The 25,112-nt window shown below is 38.4% G+C and overlaps 2 protein-coding genes across 2 annotated transcripts in view; both read right to left on the bottom strand.

The window, feature by feature from the left end:
• The window catches only part of Grin3a (glutamate ionotropic receptor NMDA type subunit 3A), a 172,663-nt gene that overhangs the window by 17,619 nt on the left and 129,932 nt on the right, over positions 1-25,112 (bottom strand). The window lies entirely within an intron of this gene.
• On the bottom strand, positions 799-2,475 carry Ppp3r2 (protein phosphatase 3 regulatory subunit B, beta). Its single transcript, XM_004848198.3, has one exon. The coding sequence runs from the start codon at positions 1,763-1,765 to the stop codon at positions 1,166-1,168; it is 600 nt and encodes a 199-aa protein (XP_004848255.2). The 5' UTR covers positions 1,766-2,475; the 3' UTR covers positions 799-1,165.

The following is a 25,112-nucleotide window of genomic DNA, read 5'->3' as shown; positions in this document are numbered from 1 at the left end:
TTAAGGCAAAGACCAGAGCTCCCTCAAAGAGAAGGGGAGCCATCCTCAGTGACAGGGAGGACCTGAGCTCCTTGGATGAGGAGAACAGGCAAGTTCTTATCAAAACCAGCCACAACAAGATTTTCCAAGAAAATCGGCAGCATGCAATCTTCCCCTCCCGTTTTTCCATTCCAGCAACAATCCTCAGGTGGGTCTTCCATGCCCAGAACTACACTGACTCAGTTCAGCTGGGCATTCCAAATTGACTAAGAGTTAATCTACCACAAGCATCCTGGGGAGAGTCTGCATCTTTTCTGCCTGTATGGGAATGGGAATGGGAAGGCCATTCTGTATGTGTCCCATTTACTCCAACTAAGGTGGGCCTGAGTGTTGGGGATGAGAGTACTTTCTGGGAAGGACCCTGCCCTTTTTTGGCTGGAAGATCCTTTTTCTGAACTTGACACTGAAATGCGCAGCCAACTCTGAAAATCCCCTGCCACTGAAGCTAATAACTAGGTTGGGCACTTGGTCCAGGCTTAGCGATTTTTTTTTTTAAATGATCCCTGAGGCTAGTTTCTGATGGAGGCTAAAGCAATGAGACAGGAGGAGCTAGACTGGACTTCCACTCCATTGTGGAATTGTGGGTGCATCATGGGGAGAGGAGCTGTGTCTTGTTATAGGGAAAATGGGCTTTTGTTGTGCATCTAGTGATTAAAAGATACTCAGCAAAGAGAAATATATTTGTCCTTGTTGCTACAATAGGAAGTTAACCTGTCAAAGATGTCTGAATGCAAGTAAATGAAAACAGTTCACTTGACACCCAATACAAGTTGTATAATTTCCTCCCACCTGCAACACCATGAGAAAGAAAACCAAAGACGTATATTTTCTTATTTTTGAGCTTTTCAAGTTCTTGACCTTTTATAGTTAAATCAAAACAAACAAAAATATTTGTTAAGCAATTTCTTTTCTTTCTCCACCAAGCTCCTTTATCTTGCTCCTCTCCTACTCAGGGCGATTCCCTGAGTCAAGGCGAGAACAATTACTAACATTGCATTGGTGACAAAGCTTGGAAAAGAGAAGCAATTCTAGGTAGTGGAGAAGCAGCTGCTGGACGCCTTCAGTAAAGATGAAAGAAAGAGGAAAGAAAGAAAAAGTTGTTGGCTGATGCTGTTACAAAAAGGGCTCACACAGTCAGTACCAACTTCTTGTGGAACTCCAGGTGTCTGACCAGAGCACTGAATTCCTGGAAGGATAGTCTCCTGTCACCGTCCTTATCCATAACGATGATCGTTTTGTCCACCAGTTGCTGCAGCTGCCAGTTACTGAGGTTCTCTCCAACCATCATCTTCAGCACTCGGAAGAGCTCCCCGTTGGAAATGTAGCCATCTTTATCGATGTCGTAGATCCGGAAGGCGAACCTCAGCTTCTGCTCCTCGTTGCCTCTGACGCTGAACTGGGAGATACCGGTGATGAACTCCTTGAAGTCCACTTCTTCATTGCCGTCCGTGTCGAAGATGTCGATCACTCGCTTTACCAACGGGTTGTGCTGTAGCTCAGGCAGGCACATGAACTCCTCCACGCTCAAAGTGCCGGATTTGTCCAAGTCCAGCTTCTTGAAACTCTTGCCCAGCCTTTTAATTTCATCTTGGTCGAAGGGGGAGCACATCTCCTGTGGGTAACTGGCTTCATTTCCCATCGTGGTCAACAGCTCACAGGGTCGGAGGAGGGAAGCTGGGCGACAGTTGAGCCACCTCTTGGGCCTGGGGGCTCGTGACCACCGCATCCAGTTCAGAAAGCCCTCGGCGCGCGCACAGGGCAGGGCAGGTGGGGGTTGGCCAGGAGGAGCAGGGGAAGGGGTGGGGATGGAGGTGGGGGAGGCAAGCTGGAGACAGACAGCTACCCCCTTTCTTCCTTCTCTCAGACCCTTTGTAGGTTTTATTATGACCTTAGTTCTCCTTGAAATTACTTTCTCATTTCCACGCCCCCTTTCTCAACTCAAAAAAGGTCAACCTGAAATGAGCAAGGGCCATAGCTATGTTATTCACTGCAGTAGCTTGATGTACAGTTGCATAATGTTGAAACCCAGGACTCCTTATGCTTCCTTTGCAGCCTCAGTTATGCACTAAATAGAACAACACTTTATCTAAATAGAATGACAGATTGACAATCTCTGGACCTTTTTCAGGCTATGGATTCAGAGTCTTTTAAGAGACCACCTAGGTGTCACACAGAATTTCTTATATGGATCCCCTACAGGCACTAATATTCCTGAGAAGTACAAACAGTGCTGCATTCCGGGCAATTTTTTCAAGAAGACAAAAGTCTCAAGAACATAGTGTCTGTTATTCTATTACTGCGATCCATAGTCTTGTTGCTTGGTGCCCGTGGCTGTCCTGCAGAGCAGCAGCAGCTGTGATGTGCCCAGAAAAGCCTTTTTTGTGTGTTGAGAGTGACAGAGAGAGACTTTCCCCTTTGATTCAACTAGATCTGTTCTTTCTGTTGAAGATTAATCTTACAGGCTTTCTCACATTCCTTCCTCCTTTAGAAACAACACATCAGTTACTCTAAATGCATAAGAAACAAATGTGGTCCAAGAGCAATGTAGTTCAAAGGGTCTTGAGGGCACTTTCAGACCACTAAATCAAACTGAAGGGGCTAATGCTCCCTCACTTTAAAGATATTGGAATGATATTGATCTTTAGCCAAAGATCAGTCCTAAGGTAACCACTGAAACTGCCACAACTAAGTAAGTCACTGGATACCTTACCATTAGGAATAGTAATTTTAATATTCTCCTGTAAGAAAATGATTTTTGATTTATAAGCAATGATTTGTTGATCTTTTACAAAAAGCTGATCATAAATATTAAATAAAACCTCTTTCCCCCAGTTAAACTACAGTATTATACTAGGAGCATGCTTTGCCTTACTTAATTGCTTGCTTCATAAACAGGGTACAGGCCCACTGCATTTGCATTGTTAAAGGGATCACTTTAACTTGTGTTACAGGGTTCCCGGAATCAATGGTGTACGAATGCTACCAACTGTTCTGGTCTATGTCCTTTTTAGAGCACAAAGACCTTTGTAGACTCTGGGGTTATATATGCAGGCCTTGGAAGAGACAGTTCTGAAAAGTCAGAAGTGTCAGGAGCAGAAGAGAATTCTATTCCTACTTGCATATGGGCGTGCCGGGTGGTTTAGAATCACTGAAATTATGTCACTGGCCAAATTTTGTCTTTAATCACAGTGTAGTCCAGATTCATGGCTTCAGGCAAGAGAATATACCTCTAAGGAGCTTAGGAAAAATGGTTTGTTGAAAGAATTTCACATAATTGAAAGATACGCAGCAAAGAGAAATATGCTTGTCCTTGTTGCTACAATAGGAAGTTAATAATCTTTCAAAGATGTCTGAATACAAGGAAGTCATCAGAAGAGACTGACTTTCCCTTGTTAAGTTAGATGTCCCCAAATCCCAGGAACAGGCTCTGATTGGTCTTAACTAGGTTGGGTTCCTACTGTTGAGTTATCAGACATGGCCTATAATGTAGGGGAACTTTCATTTGAATCTTTTGGATAGAGTTGAGGTGGGGAGTGGGAGTTGGTTAGGAAGAGCAGGGTACCAAAAGAAGCATTGGCTTTTCCTTGTAAGAAGGAATGATGCTGAGCAGATGGAATAATTGCTGGATGCCATACATATCCATAGTGCTGATTCCATGGAAAGGAGGAGTATTTAGTCTGAAGAACTCCCCTCAATGTGGCCAACTGAACAGGCCACAGAACTTGCTATAGCTACCACAGGCCTCTGCTAGCTCATTCATTTCTACCAGATCCAACTTCTTATTTACCAAAAAACCCCTTCACCTGTGTGCAGATGGAATCAGTATCTTAATTGCAGGCACTATGCTGAATTTTACAAATGAGGATGAAACTCATCAGTGGGTTGTAAAGTTAGGTTAGTGGGTTGCAACCAGCATTAACACAATAGAATAGGAGATAACTAAACTGAAAATATAAGTAAGGGGAAGTTAATTTCTCTATTCGTTAAATTGTTATTTCAGTTATATATGACAGAACTTTATAAAACTGATGTAGTATATGTATAATAAACAAAAGCTAGATTATTCTGGGATGCAATATGATGTATTTATTTTGCTATGAATTATAGTAAGAAATAAAAGCAACCTGATAAATACTATGGAACTCAGTGTTTGAACATCTTGGATTATAGGCTGATGCCATGAGAATAATTCAAAAGCAAAAACCTTTTCTTTTTCTGTTTGATTCTCTCTGATGTCAGTATGTAGATTTGTACAATAATCTATAGCAGTATGATCCAATAGAGATATAATAGTAACAATAGTATATAATAGTAATGATACATGTAATTTAAATTTTTCTAGTAGTTACATTCAAAAACCCACATTCTAGTAGCTACATTAAAAAAATGTGAAATTAATTTTAATAATACATTAAATTTAACACAATATTCAGTTTTATCTCAACATGTAATCAATATTAGAATTTACTAATGAATCATTTTACCTTTTGTTGTGCTAGGTGTTTATTTTATTCTTCCAGTTCATCTCATTTAAGACTCACAGCATTCTATTGCTCAAAAGCCATATGTAGCTATCATATTGCATGACACAGATTGAGATTATTTACGGAAAAATGAAAAATTTGAAGGCTAAAATATTTAATGATTAAATTATTCCAACTGACTGAATTAGGTATGAAAGAAGCTTGGTAGACTGAAAAGAAAAACAAGATTACCCAACTTCAAATATTATTGTTCACTTAATAGCAGTAAGATCGCTCAATGTTAGTTTTCCCATCCACAAAATGGGACTAATATATACGAGTTATGATCAAACAATACAGCATATTTTGAATTAAAAACAATTATTGCAGTAAAAGACACATTGCTATTAATTCTCTTCAAAACATTCCCCCTTGCTTTCAACACTTATCTCATTGTTCTTGCCACTTTCTGAAGCCCTCCTGGAAGTCCTCTTTCATGAGTGTCTTTAGTTGTGCCATTGTGGTTGCTTCCATGTCCTGAATTATTCAAAACATTTACTTTTCATTGTCATTTTGACACTGGGAAAAAGCCAAAAGTCACATGATCCCAGATATAGTAAATAAGGCAGATGAAGGCACATTGTAATGTTTTATTTGACAGAAATTGCTGTAAATATTTTGAATCAATTCAGGACATTGAGGCAGGCATGAAAAGACACTCATGAAGAAGACTTCCAGAACTGCTTCAGAAAGTGGCAAGAATGATGGATAATTGTGTTTGGGTGGTGTTGAGGGTAATTAATGGTGATGTGTCTTTACTGTAATACATTCTTTTTATTTTTAAATATTTACCATATTTTTGATCACATCTATACTTTGTATAGTTTCATGAGGATTAAAGCTGAGATCAGCCCATATGATAAATGATTGTCAGTGTTATTACTCTGAATTTTATTGTGTACCCTTGCTAGTAGAGACGAAATCTTTAAACTAAAATACCTGACAGCCTTGGGCACACAAGTGTATGTATGTATGTTTAACAAACACTCCTTGTATATCAGTTACATCAGTTGCTCATTGCTCTAAATACTTTATCAGCGTTAATCTTAGCTCTTCTACTCAGTCCTCTTTGAGGACTGATCACAGGCTTTCAACTGAAGGATTGAGGGCCACAGTAATGGTCATCATTGACCCATCAAGTAGTTTTTCACATTCTTCACTGACTTTCTTCTGAGTAGTTCCTTGATGCTGTTATTTAGAAAGGAGCTACCATTGTGGGAACTCTCAGTAAGCTGCATTCATCCATGTGAGTGTTACCAGAAGGGCACAAGGGATAGCAGAAAGAGCATAAGATCTAATTGTACCTGGTTCTAGTCTCAGCTCTGGCCCTTATTGACTATAAGCCCTTAGAGAAGCCATCACAGTGCCAGCCTCAGTGTCCTCATCTGTAAATGATGATCATGATTACACTTGCTTTATAAAACTGATTTATATGAAGGAGATCTTGTCACAAGAGTTAACTAATGTAATGATTGGAAAGGGAATTGCTTTGTTCCTGTATTGTAGAGAACTTAACTCTCTAGAGATTTAGCCAATGTCAAGTGGAGCTCCCCATTAATTTACATTGTGTAAGGTAATTGGGCATTATTATGAGGTTCATTGTTATTGTTTCAATTTCCTCTAGTCACAATTCTTACTTATTTGCATGGAAAACACTATTGGTCACTCTTTCTGTTTCTCATTGTGGAATGATGAGGATTATAGGACATATACTGCAATAATAAATAAAAGTTGATGGATTGGTTTGGAAGTAACCAGAAACCTGATAACATATCTATTTCAGCAAGTCTTCATTTATTCCTTTCAATGAATTTTCAGATTAAGAACCTATTAAGAATGTTTAAGAATATTAAAAATATTAAGAGTATTTTCCAGATATAAAAATAACTGATGTTGTTGTTGGAAAATAAGACTAATAGAAATGAAGCTGATGAGGGCTTAGACTCATATGGAGCTTCCTCTTCCAAGTCAGGAAGGAGATTGAGTTTCTGAATAAGGTCAGAAATTCATTATAAAGGCTTTATAGGTGGTCTTGACCTCTAGTTGGAAGCTCTCTCCTTCATGTGGTATAGCCAGTCCCCATATTTAGCATCTAACTGTACTGACATTGGCCACAGTATAGCCCGTAGAACCAACACAGACCTGAGTTTAAACTGTTTCTGAGCATGAAGCATCTGATCTGCAAAGCAGGAATGATATAATGGCATCATTGTGCTGTTGTAGGTATATGCAAGACAACATCTAAGACTATTTAAAATGCATCTAAGATAGTCTCACCTCACAGGAGGTGCTCAGTAACATGTCTGTATCCTGTCTTTGTTTCTCTTTCCTACTTTACTATTTGCTTTTTCTGAAGCAAAACTTTGACTCTGGCGATGTGTGTTTCATCCTCAAAATTCTTCAAATTTAAATACAAATAACATATATATATATATATATATATATATATATATATATTGCACCTGGTATATGCCAGGTGGTGGACCTTACTGGGATAAATAAGGTACAGTCCCTTGAGAAATACAGTTTTGCTACTGAGACTTCTAGTTTAATAAGCAGTATGACTTTAAGGATGTAACCCTATGTAACCAGTCTGTTATGTTTATCATGTGTATTCAAAAGGATTAGGTATACTATGATTGGCGTTCTTTTGTAACTGAGGGATGGTGTTTAATTTGAGTTTTAGAGTGTGTGGTTTTAAATCAAAGTTCTATTGTTTAACTATTACTGCAGGCAGATTTAATTATCTGAGTCACTGTTCATCTCTAAAACAAGGGCAATTATCATTAATTCATAGCACCATTTTCAAGATTAAATGAGATAAGATACCTAAAAAATTAGACTCAATTTTTAGCATACAGTAGGCACAAACATGACAGAGGTTATGATTATTGCCTATTTTGGGCTTCTAAATGGACTATTCTAATGGAGAATGGAGAATTATATTTTTTCATTAAGTTTATTGGTACATTTTAGGTATAAAATACAGTTACATTCAACATTAGGATCTTGTACCTTTACATGATGTATCCTGGTTCTTATTTTACCCTCTTCCCCTGCCCTCCCTTCACCCCCTCCACCCTTCCCTATTTGCAAAGACTTTGTTTCCATTTTTTTTCTTTTTCTCATATTTTTCTTTTCCCTTCTTTCCTTTCCCCTACCCCTCCCACTTCCACTACTCCTTTAGACCTTTTCTTCCTATTACACAATATCAATTACACATTTTTAAAATTACAATATCAAGATCTAGAAGACATTACCATAGATTTCACAGAATTTAAAAGGATATAGAAAGCATATTACAAAAATCTTTTTTGAAATAAATTTGACAACTTCTAAGAAGTACCATGGAAGACAAATTAATGAAATTAATTCTGAAGGAAATATAAAATTTGAATAGCACCTATTAAAGAAAGTATATTCCTAGCTTGAAAACCTACCTATATGACAACAACAGGCTCATATACATTTTAACTGATAAATTATATCAAACGTTTAAAGCAGAAAAAAGAAGGAACAGTTCTTCCCTCATTTTAGGAAATCATCATTGCGCTAATACTAAAACTGGATAAAGATAATAGAAGAAAAAAGTATGAACATAGATAAAAATTTGTTTAATAAAACAAACTATTAGAAGTCAGATCTGGCAGGATGTAGAAAGTGGTTTTATTATAGGGGTGGCAGTGTTGGTTCAGCATTGGAAGATACATCCCCAAAAGTCATCATTTTAACAGAGGAAAGGAAAAAGCCATATGCTCCTGTCACTAGTTGAAGAAAAAGTATTGGACTAAATTCTACAGCTGTTCATGGTAAAAGCTATCAGGAGACTAGAAGTAGAATAGAACCTTCTCAAGAGATCAAAGACATGCACTCCATACTTCCACCAAAAACGCCTTATATGAATGGAGAAGATACAATGCTTTCTCCCTAAGGTGGGGAACAAGGGCAGATAGGGAAACTCTTCATCTGTCCATTAAACTTTGAACCTAGGCCCATATCAAAATAGTCTGGCAATAAAATGACACAATTAGAATAGGATTGGCAAGGTAGAAGCAAAATCTTTATATGTAGATGAAATGATCATCTACAGAGAAAATACTAAGAAATCTCTAGGAGCCCCTAGAACTTGTATTTGAATTTAGCAGGATTAGAAAACACAAGGTATATATAAAAATTCAGGTCTATGTATACTTGCTATAAATGAAGAATTGGATATTGAAATTTAGAAGTTATGTAAAAGTACAAAGGACCTAGACAAGTAAAAAGAAAAAAAAACAGCGTTGGAAGACATTTAGTACCTAATTTTAAGACTTCCTCTAAAGCTATAGTAATCAAGGCAGTGTTGGTATAAGGAAAGACATATAGATCATTGGAATAAAACAGAGAATCTACAAATAGAACCACACATATATGGGCCACTGAGTTTTGAAATATTATTTAACAGTAACATTTTATGGAACATAAACTCAATTCAAGAGCAGAGGAAAAGATAATGCTTTCAGCAAATGGCACTTGAACACCTGGTATCCATATGTAAAAAACTAACCTCAACCTTTTATTTCCATACATAAAAATAACTTGAAAGGATCTATGAACCTAAATATGAAAGACTAAAACTATAAAACTTTAAACAGAAATTATCAGGGAAAATGTTTATGAATTTAGGGTAGGCAAGAATTTCTTAGGATACAAAAAACATGATGAATAAAAGAAAAAAATTGATATATAAGATTCCATCAAAATTTAGAACTTTAAATGACATCATTAAGAAAATGAAAAGTAGTCCTTAAACAGACCATATTTACAATGCATATAACCTATGACCAGAATATATAAAGAACTCTTATCGCTCATTAATAGACAACCCAATTAAAAATTAGACACAAGATGATGAATAGCCAGTACAGCACAAAGAAAGGGGTGCAACGCTACAATCAGAAAAATACTAGTCAGTACAATAACAAGATCGTATTATACACTCATTAGGGAGATGAAGTTAAAAGTTTGAAAGGAACAAATATCAGCTTAGATGTGAACCAGTTAGAACTTTCTAATACTGCTAATGTGAATGTAAAATGATAAGACCATTTTGGAAAATAATATAGAAATTTCTTGTTATTACTGTTAAAAACCAACAGTCCTGTTCTTAAGTTTTTATTTGAGAGGAATGAAAACACATGTTCACAATAGATTTGTACATACAAGTTGACTATCCCTTATCTGAAATTCTTGGGACCACAATGTTTCAGATTTTTTCTTGAAATCAGCTTGATCTGCAAAGAGGATAACTATTCCTGCTTTTTTTTCAGGTTCCTGTCACATGGAGTATTGTTTTCCACCCTTTATTTTTCAGACTATGAGTTTCTTTTTAATTAAATGTGTTTCTTGTATGCAGCATACTGTTGGATCTTGCTTCTTGACCCATTCTGCCAGTCTATTTCTTTTGATTGGTGAGTTGAGGCCATTAACCTTGATGGTTATAACTGATACATATTGACTTATCATTGTCATGACTTTTTCTTTTTGTTTGATTCTCCCGCCTTGCATTTAATTTCTTGTCAGGCCCAATGGATTAATTCTGCTGGGCTTCCTGGGGTTGTGATTCTTGTTGTCTTTTCCTAGGATATTGTCTAAAATTTTTTGGAGTGCTGGCTTGGTGTTCATGAAGTTCCTAAGGTGCTCTTTGTCGTGAAAGTATCTTATTTCTCCATCAATTTTGAAAGATAGTTTTGCAGGGTACATCAGTTTGGGTTGGAGGTTGTTTTCCTTTAGGGCTTGAAATACATCACTCCAAGCGCTTCTTGCCTTGAGGGTTTGTGTTGAAAAGTCTGCTGTGATTCTGATGGGCTTTCCTTTGTATGTGTTTTGTTTCTTTTCTCTAACTGCTTGGAATTTTGTTCTTTTGTTGTGTTTCTGGAATCTTAACTATTATAAGCCTATGTGTAGATTGTTTTTGATCACAGCTAGTTGGAGTCCTATATGCCTCACTTATCTGTATGCCAAGTTCTTTTCCCCTCCTTGGGAAGTTTTCTGTCATCACTTCTGTGAAGAGTTTTTTTTATGTCATCTGAACTCTCTCCTATTTCTTCATTGACTCTAATCAGTCTTATGTTATTCTTCTTTGCATCATCTGGCAGCTGCTGGATTGATTTCTCATGGTCCCTTACAATTTTGAAGCAATTTTTCTTTTCCTGGTCACTAATTGCAATCTTATTTTCTATATCTGAAATTCTGTCCTCACATTGGTTCATTCTGCTGCATAGACTTTCAATGGAGTTTTTAATCTCCTGGAAATCTGTTTGCATCTGATTTATGGATTCCATTTGTTTCCTATGTTGGGATTCCATCATATTTCTCAGCTCCTCTATTTTTTTATGTGTCCTCTCTAGATTTATTAATCATGTCTTGCACTATGGGCACAATCTCTGTTGTTATCTGAGAAATTATTTCTGGTTTCATTTTTTCCAGATCTTTTGTCGCCAGTTCAGGGAGTCCAGGTGGTTGAGTATCACAATGTTCCATCTCGTTTCCCTTTGAGGTTGTTTTAGGTGATCTGGAGGTCTGGTTTTGAAACTTGTTTACATGTCTTCTCATTTCAATGGGGGGAGGGGGGTGTTATGGAGGCCCAGAAGCCTCATCTTGTGCACTGGGAGTATCTCACCTCCTCTGTCTGGAGAATTCTTATGGGATGTTTTCATACACACAGTCAACTATTGAATACTCAACTATCCATTTTTTTCCCCTCAACAATATTTATTGAGCATCCACTAGGTGAAAGGTATGCAACAGTTGCCCAAAGCAGATACTTTCTCTATTGTCCTTGTCTCATAGAGCTTGCAGTTTTATAGGGAATATAGATATAAATTTACTTAATTAATTAAATGGAGAAGAGTCTGCACATCAGGAAACCTTTATTAGGGAAATAATGATGGAGTTGAAATCTCAAGGAATAGAGGAAATTAACTAGATGTTATAGGAAAGAGTAAGTTTTCTAAGCAGAAGAAATTCCATGTGCAGAGGCATTAGGGTCAGAGGAGCAAAATAAGTGGGAAGAACTTAAAGCACTCCAGTGAGGCTGAAGTGGGGAGGTCAAGGGAAAACAATAGTATTAGATGAAGTGGGGCAGTGGTTTAACCATGCCCTAGGCACTGAAGAAAGGGCATTTTAATTAATTAATTAATTGAAGTATTTGATCCTGGTGGAGAAAAAGTGGACAAGTATCACAACCACAGAGGTGGGGCGGAAGATATGTATAGATTTCAGGAAGATGCTTTAATGTAGCTGAAGTACTTTAACAAACTAGCAGAAGATGTGTTTGAAGCAACTAGATCAAAGAGGGTGTGGAATGTTTGGCTAAGACTTTTGGTTTCTATTTAACAGAGAAAGCACAGGATCTAATAGAAATTATATTCTGAAATGATTATTCTGAAATTGTAAAGGGTCATTGAACAGGTCAAAAGACTGGCAGCTAGGAGAGAAACTAGGAGCAATGCTGACTACATGTACTTGTCTGGAAAATGAGGGGATAAGCTAAGATGACAGAAGTACCAGAGGTGAAAGGCTGGGCATATTAAGTTGCTAGTCCTGCTATAATAAAGCACCACAAATGGGGTGGGTTAAACAACAGAACTTTGTTGTTTTCTAGTTTTGGAGCCTAGAAATCTTAAGATTAAGGAGTTGGCAGGGTCATGCTTCCTCTAAAGCCTATAGGGCAAACCTTCTTTTCCACTTCCTAGTCTCTGGTGCATTGCCAGAAATCTTGACATTCCTTGGTGCTGCACTTTGGATCTAGAAAGTTTCCCTGAAGGTCCATGTACTGGGGGGTTGGTCTGCTGCTTGATGCTATTGGGAGCTGGTGGAACCTCTAAGAGATGGGGTCTAGTGGGAGGCCTTCAGGTCATTGGGGGTGTGGCTTTGAAAGGGACCAGGGACTGTGGTACTGCAACTCCTTCATCTCCCACCCTCCTTTGTGTCTCAGCTATGAGGTGAGGAGCTGTGCCCCTCTAAGCACAACTTACCATAATATGTTGCCTCACCACAGGCCACAAAAAGCAACAGTGCCAAGTGACCATGGACTGAAACCTCCAAGGTGAGAACCAAAATAAACCTATCCTCCTAATAGGTTGATTATCTTAGTCTCTTTGTTATAGTAATTGAAAACTGACTAACACAATTGGGTTGCAGCTGCGTAAATTCAGTCTCAGCCTTCATTATTACATGGCATTCTCCTTGTATGTCTCTATTTTTGCATGGTAGTTGTTTTCTTATCAGAACACCAGTAATATTGGATTTGGGGCTCACCCCTCTGTAATACGACTGCATCTTAACTAATCACATCTACACTGACTGTATGTTCAAACCAGACCACATTCTGTGGTGCTGGGGACTAGGACCTCAGGACCTCAATATCATCCTTTTGGGGGGATACAATACAACCCATAATACTAGAACAGAAGTCTTACAGCCTTTAGAGCCTGGAGGCTGAAGTGAGGCTCTAAATGAGCAGGCTTTGGCTTCTACAGCTGCCAGCCCTATGCTTAAATGTCACAGGAAGCCACCTAGACTATAGGAGGACAGGGACACCCTGAAGGGCTCCAGGGCTGCTCCCCATGCTGCTGTTTAATCCAACAGATTCTGAAATTTCACCACCTCTCATAGACATCACATGGGGAGAGAGTGTTCTCAGAAGCAGTTTCTTTTTTTTCTTTTTCTTTCTTTTTGTTTTGTTTTGTTTTTGCTTCGTAGAGTCTCATTGTGTAGTCCAGGCTGGCCTTGAACTCGAGGCAGTTCTCTTGCCTCAGGCTCCCGAGTGCTGGGATCACAGGCATGCGCCACCATGCCTGGCCCTCAGAAGCAATTTCTCAGGGGAATTTCTCACATCCTTAGATTTGGTTAATGACATTTGTGAGTAATAACAAAAAATGTCCTTTCTGATATTTTGCAATTCCTCCCTCAGAGCCACTAGATGGCAATCTTCACCCATTTCCATGCTTTCTCTGTGCTCATCAAGCCGGAATCTTCAGAGCCTGGAGGCAATGGACTACATAGAGTACAGGAATCTGGGAGGAATCCCATTTCATGAGATCTCCCACAGACCTCTGTGCACGGAAGCCTAAAATAATGGAAGGAAAATTCTCTCTCACAATAGTCCTAATCAGTTTGAGCACTCTTCATACCTTTCAGTTGCATAGTAAATAGCATTTTGTAAATATTCATGAGGTCACTGAATTTACCTAAGAGAAAAACAAGAACCAGTAACAGTATGTGGTCTTGGACATAATTTAAGCTCAAGCATCTCTAGCATGTAAAAGAGAATGCCCTTATTCCATGAGATCTATTTACTTTTCATTAGTAAAGGCGAAGGGGCCACTTGAAGTTATCTTTCTTTGTATCAGAATTCAAACTTCCATCATTATGGTAACCAGAGAACAAGAGAGAAGCAAAAGCCCTGACTTTGTTATAACATGGGTGAGAGGATGCAAACCTGGAGAATTGTAGGTTCTTGGCCCACCCACAAGCAGTGTGACTTTGAAATACCATTGACCACATTTATAGAAAATAGCTACTGTCATTTCTTTAAAGATCTGCTTTAAGTGCTGCCTAATTGTTTATGTAAATCTCTTCACCTTTTCCCACTCAAACCTAGATGCTGAGCCAGGAGAAAGAAAAAAGTACTATAAAAGCTGGTTAACACAGCCCTTTGCAAAATAGGAAATTCCAGAATTGTGTATTTCTCAAGTCTCCCTATCAAAAAGTCTTCAGTTCTGTAACATACCTAAGCAACAAGTAAAAGATAGTTTATGTTGGAATTATAAGATGCTCCTGCTTTTTTAAAGATGGATCCAACTGGGAGGATGCAATAGTTGTAATTTCTTGTGTGGTGTTCTTATTCACCAACCATTTTTGCTTCTTTGTGTGTAGTTCTATACTCATGGGAGGAGGGGAGAATATTTGTTAAGCTAGGCATTTTCCATAAACCATTTTATTAAATAGACTTCATACTTTCAAACAGGGCCTATTATTAATCCTTGGTTTTGAAGGAGGAGATCTAAGATTTTAGAAGCTACCCAGCTTGGATAGATACAGTGGTGAGCTTGGAGTCAACCCTGATATGTCCATTTCCAGAGCTGAAATGCTTTGTTATTTCAGACTGTCTTCCATATGAACATTAGAAAAGATATACCTGCTCTTGAGACGGTAATAGGGAGGCTACAAGACAGAACACAGAAGAAGTTAAATGGAATATAATTTACATGGGAGTCTAGGTGTTCCCACATAACAAGTGGGCCAAGGAAAATGATTATCTATGACTTCAGAATTCCTGGGGCATCATGACTGGGTGCATTATCTTTGGAGGGGAAGGCTTAATTTCATTCTTTCTCATACTTTTCCTGGAGGCTTCTTCCCTGGGGTTCTTCCCTTGTTTGTGTCATTTCTCTACCTTACATTTTCCTCTATTGCTACCCCCGAGGTGGTGTGTAATAGGAGGTTTGTTCACAGTTCTGTGTCCTTGCCTGTGAGTGCTGTATTCATTTCTGTATTGGTTGACATGGGCCTTGGCACACAGAGTTCAATCAATACATGTTTGCTGATGGATGGATGGACAGAAGAATAAATGAATGAATAAATAAATGTTTGAGCTTGTTCTGGTAGCATAGAAGAAAGTGAGGTCTTTCTAGATTGGCTTCCATTTTTTCACATCCAATTCTACTGAAGATCATAAAAGCAATGTACAGCTGTGTGCTTTTTCAGGTTTCCAGAAAACACTACCTGGATAGGTTCCATCTGACCTTATGCTTGGCTTAAATATTAAACTTAATTACTTAGGGTTTTCCAAGGGAAGCACTCAGCTGTCAAGGTGGCTCCCGACATACATTGGTTTTCAATTTAAAGCAATCTACAGTCATTAACTCTCCTTGCCTCGCCATAACTTTCATCAGGTTGAAAAGCAGACAGTGACATTTTAAATTGAAAAGGGAAAGGGTGGAAATGAGAGGGGCAGGAAGGTGTTCAGATGCGACCTAGTTGTCAAGAACAGAAAAGACTGCATTAAAACTCACCCTGCTCCCAATGCCCTAACCATTTGTTGCCTTTAGCTTTTGAATATAAACCAAAGATAAATTGGATGGAAAACTGGCTTTGAAGATTTGTGATGTGACTTGTGTGCTCTGCCTTGATGTTTAATGTATGGTTGACTAAATCTTCCCTTTCCTCCTCCCCCAAATTAACGGGGAATGGACCTGCTGTGGGAAAACTTTTGCTCAGTGAACAAATATTAATGGGTGAACAACTACTAATATATCAGATACATATTCTGGTTGTCCTTGGGAGTCAGACTGGGGCCATGTTTAGGGATAAAGAGGCCAAACTGGAATACAGCTAGCTCACTGTCCTTTGTATCACAAGATCCATGTCTTTAGCTTCATAGGCCAGGGCTTCTCTAAACAAACTTACTTGAGAATCACCACATTTCTTTGCTGGCCATCCTCCATGGTCCTTTTATTTAAGGCAAGAAAATAAGTTTAGCAAACTTGTGTTTTGCTGAAGGTCATGCTATTAGTTTACAGCAGAATTAGGACATGCATTCACCATCTACTATGTGTCAGGTTCTTTTATGTACATTATCTCTTGTTTTTTGTTTCAAATCAGAAACACAGAATATCATCTCTATCTTGCACAGGAAAGAATTCAGTGCGGTTAAGTGATGTGCGTTCATGACATTTTGATGTGGCTCTTTTGATACCAGGGTTATTTTTATTTTTGTACCTCTATGATGCTCCTAAGTAGCACGGCAATTAAACTTTAGCTTTTAAAATTATTTCATGATGAGATTAACAGACATTGTCACTCCGTCCCTGCCCTGTATTTCCATCTCTTAGGAGGTGAAGTTTAAAGCTTAGTTAGGCCAAGGATAGGAAGGGGCAAGAAGAGATGAAAGGCCATCTTGGGGCTGGTGGTCAGGAATAGGTCAGGCAAATGAGGGATGGAGTACATTTAGGAAAGAGCAAAGTGTCCTCATATGCAGTTTTTTGAAAATAGAAATACTGAGGTTAATTTTTTACCTTTATACTGTTTCCCATGCTTCTTTCTCCAACCCATCCAACCAAAGAAACCTTTATGACAATGTAGCAAGATTTACATTAATTTGAGGGTAAGAAAGGTTAAGTAATTTTCCCAAGGACTTACAGCTGCCTCCTCACAGTAATGGTAGAGTCAAGGTGGTCTGACTGCTAAGGATAGAATCATCCCAGTAAACTTGGTTGCACTTCTCTCTCTTTCCTGACCAGAGCAAAGCAGGTCCTCTGTCTCAGCTGGTTAGAGCCCTGCCTGGAGGTGCAGGGGCTGCGCAGTCTCAGGCTATGGGTACTTTCATGAAGCTGGCTTCATTTCCCCTTCATCTATCACAAGGGACTGTGCTATATATGTTTTTTGCTTCCAGATCCACTCTCCACCTTGCATCATTCTTTCTTGGGCCCTGAGAAGAGATGTCTATGGACCTCAAAGGCAGGTTTCCTTTACCTAAGGCAATGGCAGAAGACGGGAAGGTAGGGAAGACTGAGATAGGATATTTAATCTCCACCTTTCTTCCATCTAGGTCACTGTGGGATGACTGTGCCACAGCTCTTAGAAAGCCATCTTCTATGCCCCTCTGAGTTCTAGGAATGGTTCTCTCCATTTCTTTCCCTTCAGCCTAGGTATGGTGATGGCTCCCTCACTTTACCAACCAGGGGAGACAGCACTAGCTGTGCTGGTTTCCTCAAACCATATGTTTGCAAATGTTTTTCTTAAATCTCTCCTGTCTTTGAGTACGCTGTCTGTTCCCTGCCAAGACTGCTGCTTTCTCTTTCCTCTTGACTAGCCCCATTTAAAAAGTACAATTATTCAACTATTATTTTTAAGGAAATGTGCAAAAAGGATGTCTTATTATGTCTTAATAATGCCTTGCAGAAATTTGGGAACTGACTAAACTGTGATCTATTGTCTTCCTTCCCTGGCTTGCAAATATCAGATTTTATAAAACTATTGCCTCCAACCTCTTAAATTCACTTGGGGACTTAAAAAAAATACTTTTTTCCCCCCGGGCCAAAGGAAGATTTGGGAATTTGCACCCTGCCATATATTTTCCCCGTGGAGTTGATTGACAATGAGTCCTCTGTGGCAGAGGCCCAGTTGTGCTGGGGAAGCATCCTAGGTGAATTTACAATTCCTATCTGAGAATTGCCAGAGTCTGGCCCTGCAGTTTCCTGGGTGACTCTGGGAAGCACATAAAGCCCTGGAATTTTTTCAAAGATGAGTTTATCCTCCAGAGAAATTGCAGCTAGACAGCTCTGAGGTTGTAAAGTGAAGGGAGGTAAATAGATCAAGGTTCTCACATGAGGCCAAGTACTAATGTGCAACAGCAGGAATGGGAGATAAAGTATTTTACATGTTTTAGTATTAGGTGACCATATAATTTATTCTCCAAAGTAGGATCCAAAGGATCCTAGTAGGATTTTTTTAGGTTGTTTAGTTGCTTTGTGGCAATTGTGCCTGGCAAAATGGATATAAAGTCAGAAATAAACTGAGGAAATATCTTCCTCAAGGGTCAAAGAGTATCTATTGGGAGAGGTGCTGTCCCAGCATACCTACTTCTGCTGTGTTGTGTCTTCTACCCTCACTCTAGACAGGTGGTGGGAGGGAAGGGAAAGGAGGAGGGCCATGATCATTGGATCTTCTTGAAAAAGCCACTGAGAGATGAAGAAGGTGAGCGTGAGCTGGATGAAGCAACTTCCTTAGATGGTGGAAGGGGTAGGTTTTGAATATGGCTTGCCTGACTTAAAGCCAGCCTTTTTCTCTGTACTAACACAGCCTAGGAGTGCCTGATACTGGAGGAGAGGAGAAGGCAAATGAAGTGCTAATTGACATGTTTTATTCTTTTGACTTTTCTTGGGAGAAGGAAAAAGAGCAAGCTGGTGGAGACTCCATGGTGTACTGGTGTGCTGAGCAAAGGGAAATCCAGCAGGCAGAGGGCCTTCACAGAGGAGACCTAGCTCACCCAAGAAGCTGGAGACTGGTTTCAATGAAATACATTCTATCTTTGGGTTCTGAAATTATGTCTTACATTGTTCAATACAGGTATTCCAGTCAGTGCAGAAGGGCATGTTTTGCTGTACAAATGCATATGGGTAAGCATCATCAAATAGTTTCTTGCATAGAACAGGATAGGCCAAAGTGCAGCACACCATCCTTGGGAAAGAACTGATCTGCATGTGTTAATAAGTTTCCCTGAAACTGGTTATAGGAGGGTCCCCCTACTATTTACAGATACAGGATGATATTTGAGCCCTCTTTTACTTCTGTCTCTGAAGTTTTGTCATAGGACACATCTTCTCTCCTCCTCATTCCTACTTCTTTCTCCCTTCCAAATTCAGCTGATCTGGGAGGCCGGCCCAGGGTTGTCTTAACAACCACAACTTGACCTGATAACAATCTCTAAGCTGATACTTCCAGCTGACTACATCAAGCAATTCCCAGCTGCCTTTCCTTCAAAGTTGATTTGTTAAAAATCCCTAGGGTTCTAGAGGGTGAGTCATGGCTGCCTAATCCATCATGGTGATCTCATTTCTTCACAAGTGACTGGTTTAGGTAGGGGCAGATTAACACAATCTTGGCCAGTAGAATGTGAAGAAATATGATGGAAGGCTTCTGGGAATATTTCCTTACTTATAAAAGAAACACAGGAAATTCCTGAAGACATTTATGAATCATAGGAGGTTTCTTTTGGTTTCAGGGAGAGGAAGAATTGGTGCTCCTATTATTTACTATTTACTGCATGATTTCTTTCTAGGCATTTCCATAAATGATCTCTTAGTCTTGGAACAAAATGGCAAGGCATGTTTTATCATTTTACTTATTTATAGAAGAAGAAACTCAGAGTGAAGAGCAGTTAAGTCATTCAGCTGTTAATTGGTAGAGCTGGGATTCAAATCCAGAAGTGTACAACTTCAAATTTATCATAGTTTGTATTAGATACTTTTTAATTGGAATAAACATGGCATAGATTTTTGCTAATAGTTGAACCACTGTGTCTCCAAACATACGCTCCCTTCTGTATGCTTATGTGGAGTTGGTTTCTGAGACTGCAGAACCCTGAGACTGCAGAACCCTGTGCACTCAGATGCCTAGCCTGAGAGTCAGATGGTCCCTTCCACTGACATCTTCATCTGATAATCCTCTGAAGTGGTAATAGTCTAGAGATATGAACCAGGGAGGTGGAAATCATTCATTTGTATGGCTTGGAGGACATGATTGGGATTCTCCTTTTACCTAATACCTTGCTGTCAGTTTTGAATCAGAAGTTTTGGCTTGAGTTGGTTATGGTCATTACAAATGGCAAAAAACATCAAGTGATTGTTCCTTTTCACAAGTTAAGCAACTGGTCATTTGCTTTCTTGGCTGAATAAACTGACTGGTGTAAACTCAACTATTTTTTTTTAAATCTATTTCTTTTAGGAAAAGTCATGCATATTTCTCCAAGTGAAGTTAAAAGTGCCTGCCTTACATGGCTGTGGCGAGAACCAATGAGTTAATGTCCCTAGTACAGGTTTTATCACATGGTAGGAAACACGCTTGTTCACTAAGTCCCTACTTGCTTCAAATCTTTTATCCATAATCATCTTCTCAGTGAGGCTTTCCTTTCTGCTATTGTCACCAGAATAAACTGCTTCTACCCTGGAACATATCTAATTTACTTATGTATTATGTCTATTGTATATTAACTTCTGATAGAACTCAGAACTCCTCCAAAGCAGGCATCTTTATGTCTTATTTAGTGATACATGGAAAATATCCATAACAATGTCTGACACATAGTAAGTCTTCAATAAATATTGTTGCATGTGAACATCCATCCTTCTAAGTAGCCTGTTTCCTGCAGCAGGTTGTGTAGGTTGCAGAAAATCAGAGGATATGAATTGAATGTGGAGTTCCTCTCCAGGGTTTTCATTGATTCACAAATAACAGCACTCCCTCAACAGCCATAAAAAACAATATAAGAATTAGCCAGAGGAGGACTATTTTTGTTTGTTTTGCAAACATTGCTAACTCTTTTATTCAGTGTCATTTTTCAAAACAAGAATTAATTTAGAATTTAAAATTATTTATTTAATTTTTTGTATGGAGATTGTAGAATTTAAAATTGAAGACAGATTTTCCTGATTGAAAAACTTTTCAACCTAGCTTATATTCCTTTTTGATCATAGAGGCTAGAAAAATCATAGGTAACTTAATTGTCAAGGGTATTGACTGGCTTGCTTCAGCCACTGTCTGTCTGTCTGTCTATCTATCTATCTATCTATCTATCTATCTGTCTGTCTATCTATCATCTACCTAAGCTAGCATATACTTGGATTAATTTCCTAGGGCTGTTGTAAAATTTATCACAAATTGGGTGGCTTAAAACAATAGATATTTATTCTCTCACAGTTTAGGAGGCCAGAAGTCTGAAATCCAGGTGTCAGCAGAGTTGACTCCTTCTGGAGGCTCTGAGAATTAAATTTATTTCATGCTTCCCTCCTAGCTTTTTGTGATTGCCAGCAATCCTTAGTGTTCCTTGGCTTGTAGTGGCACAGTCCAGTCTCTGACTCTGCTGTCGTGTACCTTCTTCCCTATATGTCTATCCATATGGCCTTCTTATACAGAAGCCATCGCTGGATTCAGGACCCACCTGAATCCAGTATACTCTTGTTTTAATTTATTGCTCTTTCAAAGTCTCTGTTTCCAAATAAAGTCACATTTTAAGTTCTAGATAGACATGACTTTTGGGTGGGGGGCACTATTCAACCCAGGACAGTACCAAAGTCAGTCCTGCTTGATTTTCTTACCTTGCCCTCCCCAACTTCTTCTCAGTATGTTGTTCAGTTGCTGAGATTCATTTATTCCACAATTACTCATTGAGTGTCTATTATATGAGGCATTGAGAATGCTAGAGTTCTTATAGTCTAATGAAGAGATATACTAGAAATAAATTATTAAATATACCTTTAAAATAGTGAAATTTATAAATCATGAGCAAGTGCTATGAAATAATGTGAGATATAAGAGATCTTAAAGAGGTATATGATTCAGATTAGTGAGCATCTATCAAGGCCCAAAGAAGCTTTTAGCCAGGAATTTATAACGTGATGAGATTAGCAAATGTTAGGGGAGAAATATTGGCAGGGGAGGAGGCAATAGCATGTAAAGAACCCAAGGTCGGGAGGCTCCTGGTGTATCTTTAACTATAATGTCCATTGTGGTGCATCTGTAATGAGTCGGGAAGAAAGTGGCATGAGATTGGGTTGAGTCATGTGTAGGGCAGGTCCCACAAGGCATTGTAGGGCATGCCAGTATTTTAGAATTTGTTCCAATGAGCACAGGAGGCTACTGAAGTCTTCTAGTAGAAGAGTGACCCATCGCATAGAAAACTAGCTGAGGAAGGCAAGAGTAAAAACAGAGACCTGTTAGGGGACTATTGTAGTGGTGCAAGTGCGGAATTGAGAGCTTGCACTAGAGTTATGATAGAGAAAGTGACAATAAATGGGAATATTTGAGACCTATTTTATAGAAAGAGGCTCGCTGATAGATTCAGATGGTGAGGTATGGATCGAGGCATTAAGGATCCCTGCCAGATTATAAAGTGAGTAACTAGATGCACAGAAGTATCACTATCAAGACATGAAGAACAAGAAGAAAAGCAGACTTAGGAGGGAAGATCAAGGCTTCAGTTTTGAACATATGAAATTTGAGACCTTAAACAAGAAAGTGGATGCATGGCTTGGAGTTCAGAAGAATGGCCTGTACTGAGAAGCACATTTTGAAATTCTTGGCAAATAGAGAATATTTGGAGCCATCATTGTTGGCTTTAGATAGTTTTTCTTAAATCTGGATGACTTTGTACTTATTTAATTGGTTTCTATTTTTTAATATTTGAGCCTATGGTTCTGGTTAAAACTTCCAATCTCCTATTTTAATCACCCCAATTCAGCCTCATTTTACAGGATTATTTTTAATTACACTGTAAAGACAGAGTACTTCAAAGGAAATAAGTAGATTTTTGACTATATGCCTTGGGAAAATAAATCATTATCTCTGGGTATTAGTTTCTCAAATATGGTAAGGGAATTTATCATTTCCAGTTTTAAAAATCTACGATTCTGGCCCCCAGCACAGAGGATGTGAGCTGCTCCCAGTGCCCAAGAGGAGGCTTCTGGGCCACCATACCACCCCCTTCAGTGCAGAGGAGGTAAGCCACACAGGCACCAGAAGCACCCCCTGTCGAAATTAGAAGACATGTAAACAAGTCTCAGAACCAGACTTCCAGATCACCTAAAGTAACCCCAAAGGGAAATGAGATGAAACACTCTGATACTCAAACACCTGGACTCCCTGAACTCCCAACGAAAGAGGATCTGGAAAAAATGAAATCAGAAATAATTTCTCACATAACAGCAGAGATTGTGTTCATAGTGCAAGACATGGTTAATAAATCTAGAGAGGAGCTGAGGAACATGATGGAATCCCAACATAGGAAACAAATGGAATCCATAAAACAGTTACAAACAGATTTCCAGGAGATTAAAAACTCCATTGAAAGTCTATGCAGCAGAATGAGCCAGTGTGAAGACAGAATTTCAGATATAGAAGATAAGATTGCAATTAGTGACCAGGAAAAGAAAAATTGCTTCAAAATTGTAAGGGACCACAAGAAATCAATCCAGCAGCTGCTAGACGATGCAAACAAGAATAGCATAAGACTGATTGGAGACAATGAAGAAACAGGAGAGAGTGCAGATGACATAAAAAAACTGTTCACAGAAAACTCCCCAAGCAGGGGAAAAGAACTTGACATACAGATAAGTAAGGCATATAGGACTCCAACTAGCTGTGATCAAAAACAATCTACACATAGGCATATGATAGTTAAGATTCCAGAAACCCAACAAAAGAACAAAATTCCAAGCAGTTAGAGAAAAGAAACAAAACACATACAAAGGAAAGGCTATCAGAATCACAGAAGACTTCTCAATGCAAACCCTCAAGGCAAAAAGAACTTGGACTGGCATATTCCAAGCCCCAAAGGAAAACAGCCTCCAACCCAGATTGATGTACTCTGCAAAACTATCTTTCAAAATTGATGGAGAAATAAGATACTTTCATGACAAAGAGCACCTTAGGAACTTCATGAATACCAAACCAGCACTCCAAAAAAATTTTAGACAATATCCTAGGAAAAGACAATGAGGACCACAACTCCAGGAAGCCCAGAAGAATGAATCCAATGGGCGTGACAAGAAATTAAATGCAAAGGAGGAGAATCCAACAAAAAGAAAAAGTCATGACAATGATAAGTCAATATGTATCAGTTATAACCATCAATGTTCATGGTCTCAATTCACCAATCAAAAGAAAGAGACTGGCAGAGAGGGTCAAGAAGCAAGATGCAACAATCTGCTGCGTACAAGAAACACATTTAATTCAAAAAGAAACTCATAGTCTGAAAGTTAAAGGGTGGAAAACAATACTCCATGTGACAGGAACCCCCCCCCCCCAAAAAAAAGCAGGAATAGTTATCCTCTTTGCAGATCAAGTGGATTTCAAATGAAAATCTGAAACACTTCTGGTCCTAAGAATTTCACATAAGGGATAGTCAACTTGTATGTACAAATCTATTGTGAACATGTGTTTTCATTCCTCTTAAGTAAAAACTTAAGAAAGAACTTTTGGTTTTTTAACAGTAATACAAGAAATTTCTATATTGTTTTCCAAAAGGGTTTTATCATTTTATATTCACATTAGCAGTATTAGAAAGTTCTAACTGGTTCACATCTAAGCTGATATTTGTTCTTTTAAATCTTTTAACTTCTCTCCCTAATGAGTGTATAATTCAATCTTGTTATTGTACTGATTAGTATTTTTCTGATTCTAGTGTTGCACATCTTTCCTTGTGCTGTACTGGCCATTTATCATCTTCTTGTGTCTACCTTTTAATTGGGTTGTCTATTAATGAGCTGTAAGTGTTCTTTATATATTCTGGACATAGGTTATATGTATTATAAATATGGTCTGTTAAAGGACTACTTTTCATCTTCTTAATGATGTCATTTAAAGTTCTAAATTTTGATGGAATCTCATTTATCAATTTTTTTCTTTTATACATCATGTTTTTTGTATCCTAGGAAATTGTTGCCTGCCTTACATGCATGAACATTTCCCCTTATAATTTCTTCTTAAAGTTTTATAGTTTTAGTCTTTCATATTTAGGCTCATATATCCTTTCAAGTTATCTTTATGTATGGAAATAAAGGATTGAGTTTAATTTTTTACATATGGATACCAGGTGTTCTAGTACCATTTGCTGAAAGCACTGTCTTTTCCTCTGCTCTTGAGTTGAGTTCATGTTCTATAAAATGTTTTTTTTTTTTTTTTTTTTTTAGTACCGGGGATCGAAATCAGAACCTTGAGCTTTCGAGGCAGGTGCTGGACCCACTGAGCTAAATCCCAGCCCTCTATAAAATGTAAATATTAAATAAT

Source organism: Heterocephalus glaber, unplaced genomic scaffold (assembly GCF_053883595.1).
Source record: "Heterocephalus glaber isolate CG9 unplaced genomic scaffold, H.glaber_assembly_v1.0 deba00001481, whole genome shotgun sequence".
NCBI lineage: Eukaryota > Metazoa > Chordata > Mammalia > Rodentia > Bathyergidae > Heterocephalus > Heterocephalus glaber.
Note: the sequence above shows the minus strand (reverse complement) of the source record. Positions and strands in the feature narration are given on the sequence as shown.

What these genes read in the sequence shown, in the direction of transcription:
- Ppp3r2 (XM_004848198.3), bottom strand. Translation starts at nt 1,765, where the DNA reads ATGCGGTGGTCACGAGCCCCCAGGCCCAAGAGGTGGCTCAACTGTCGC.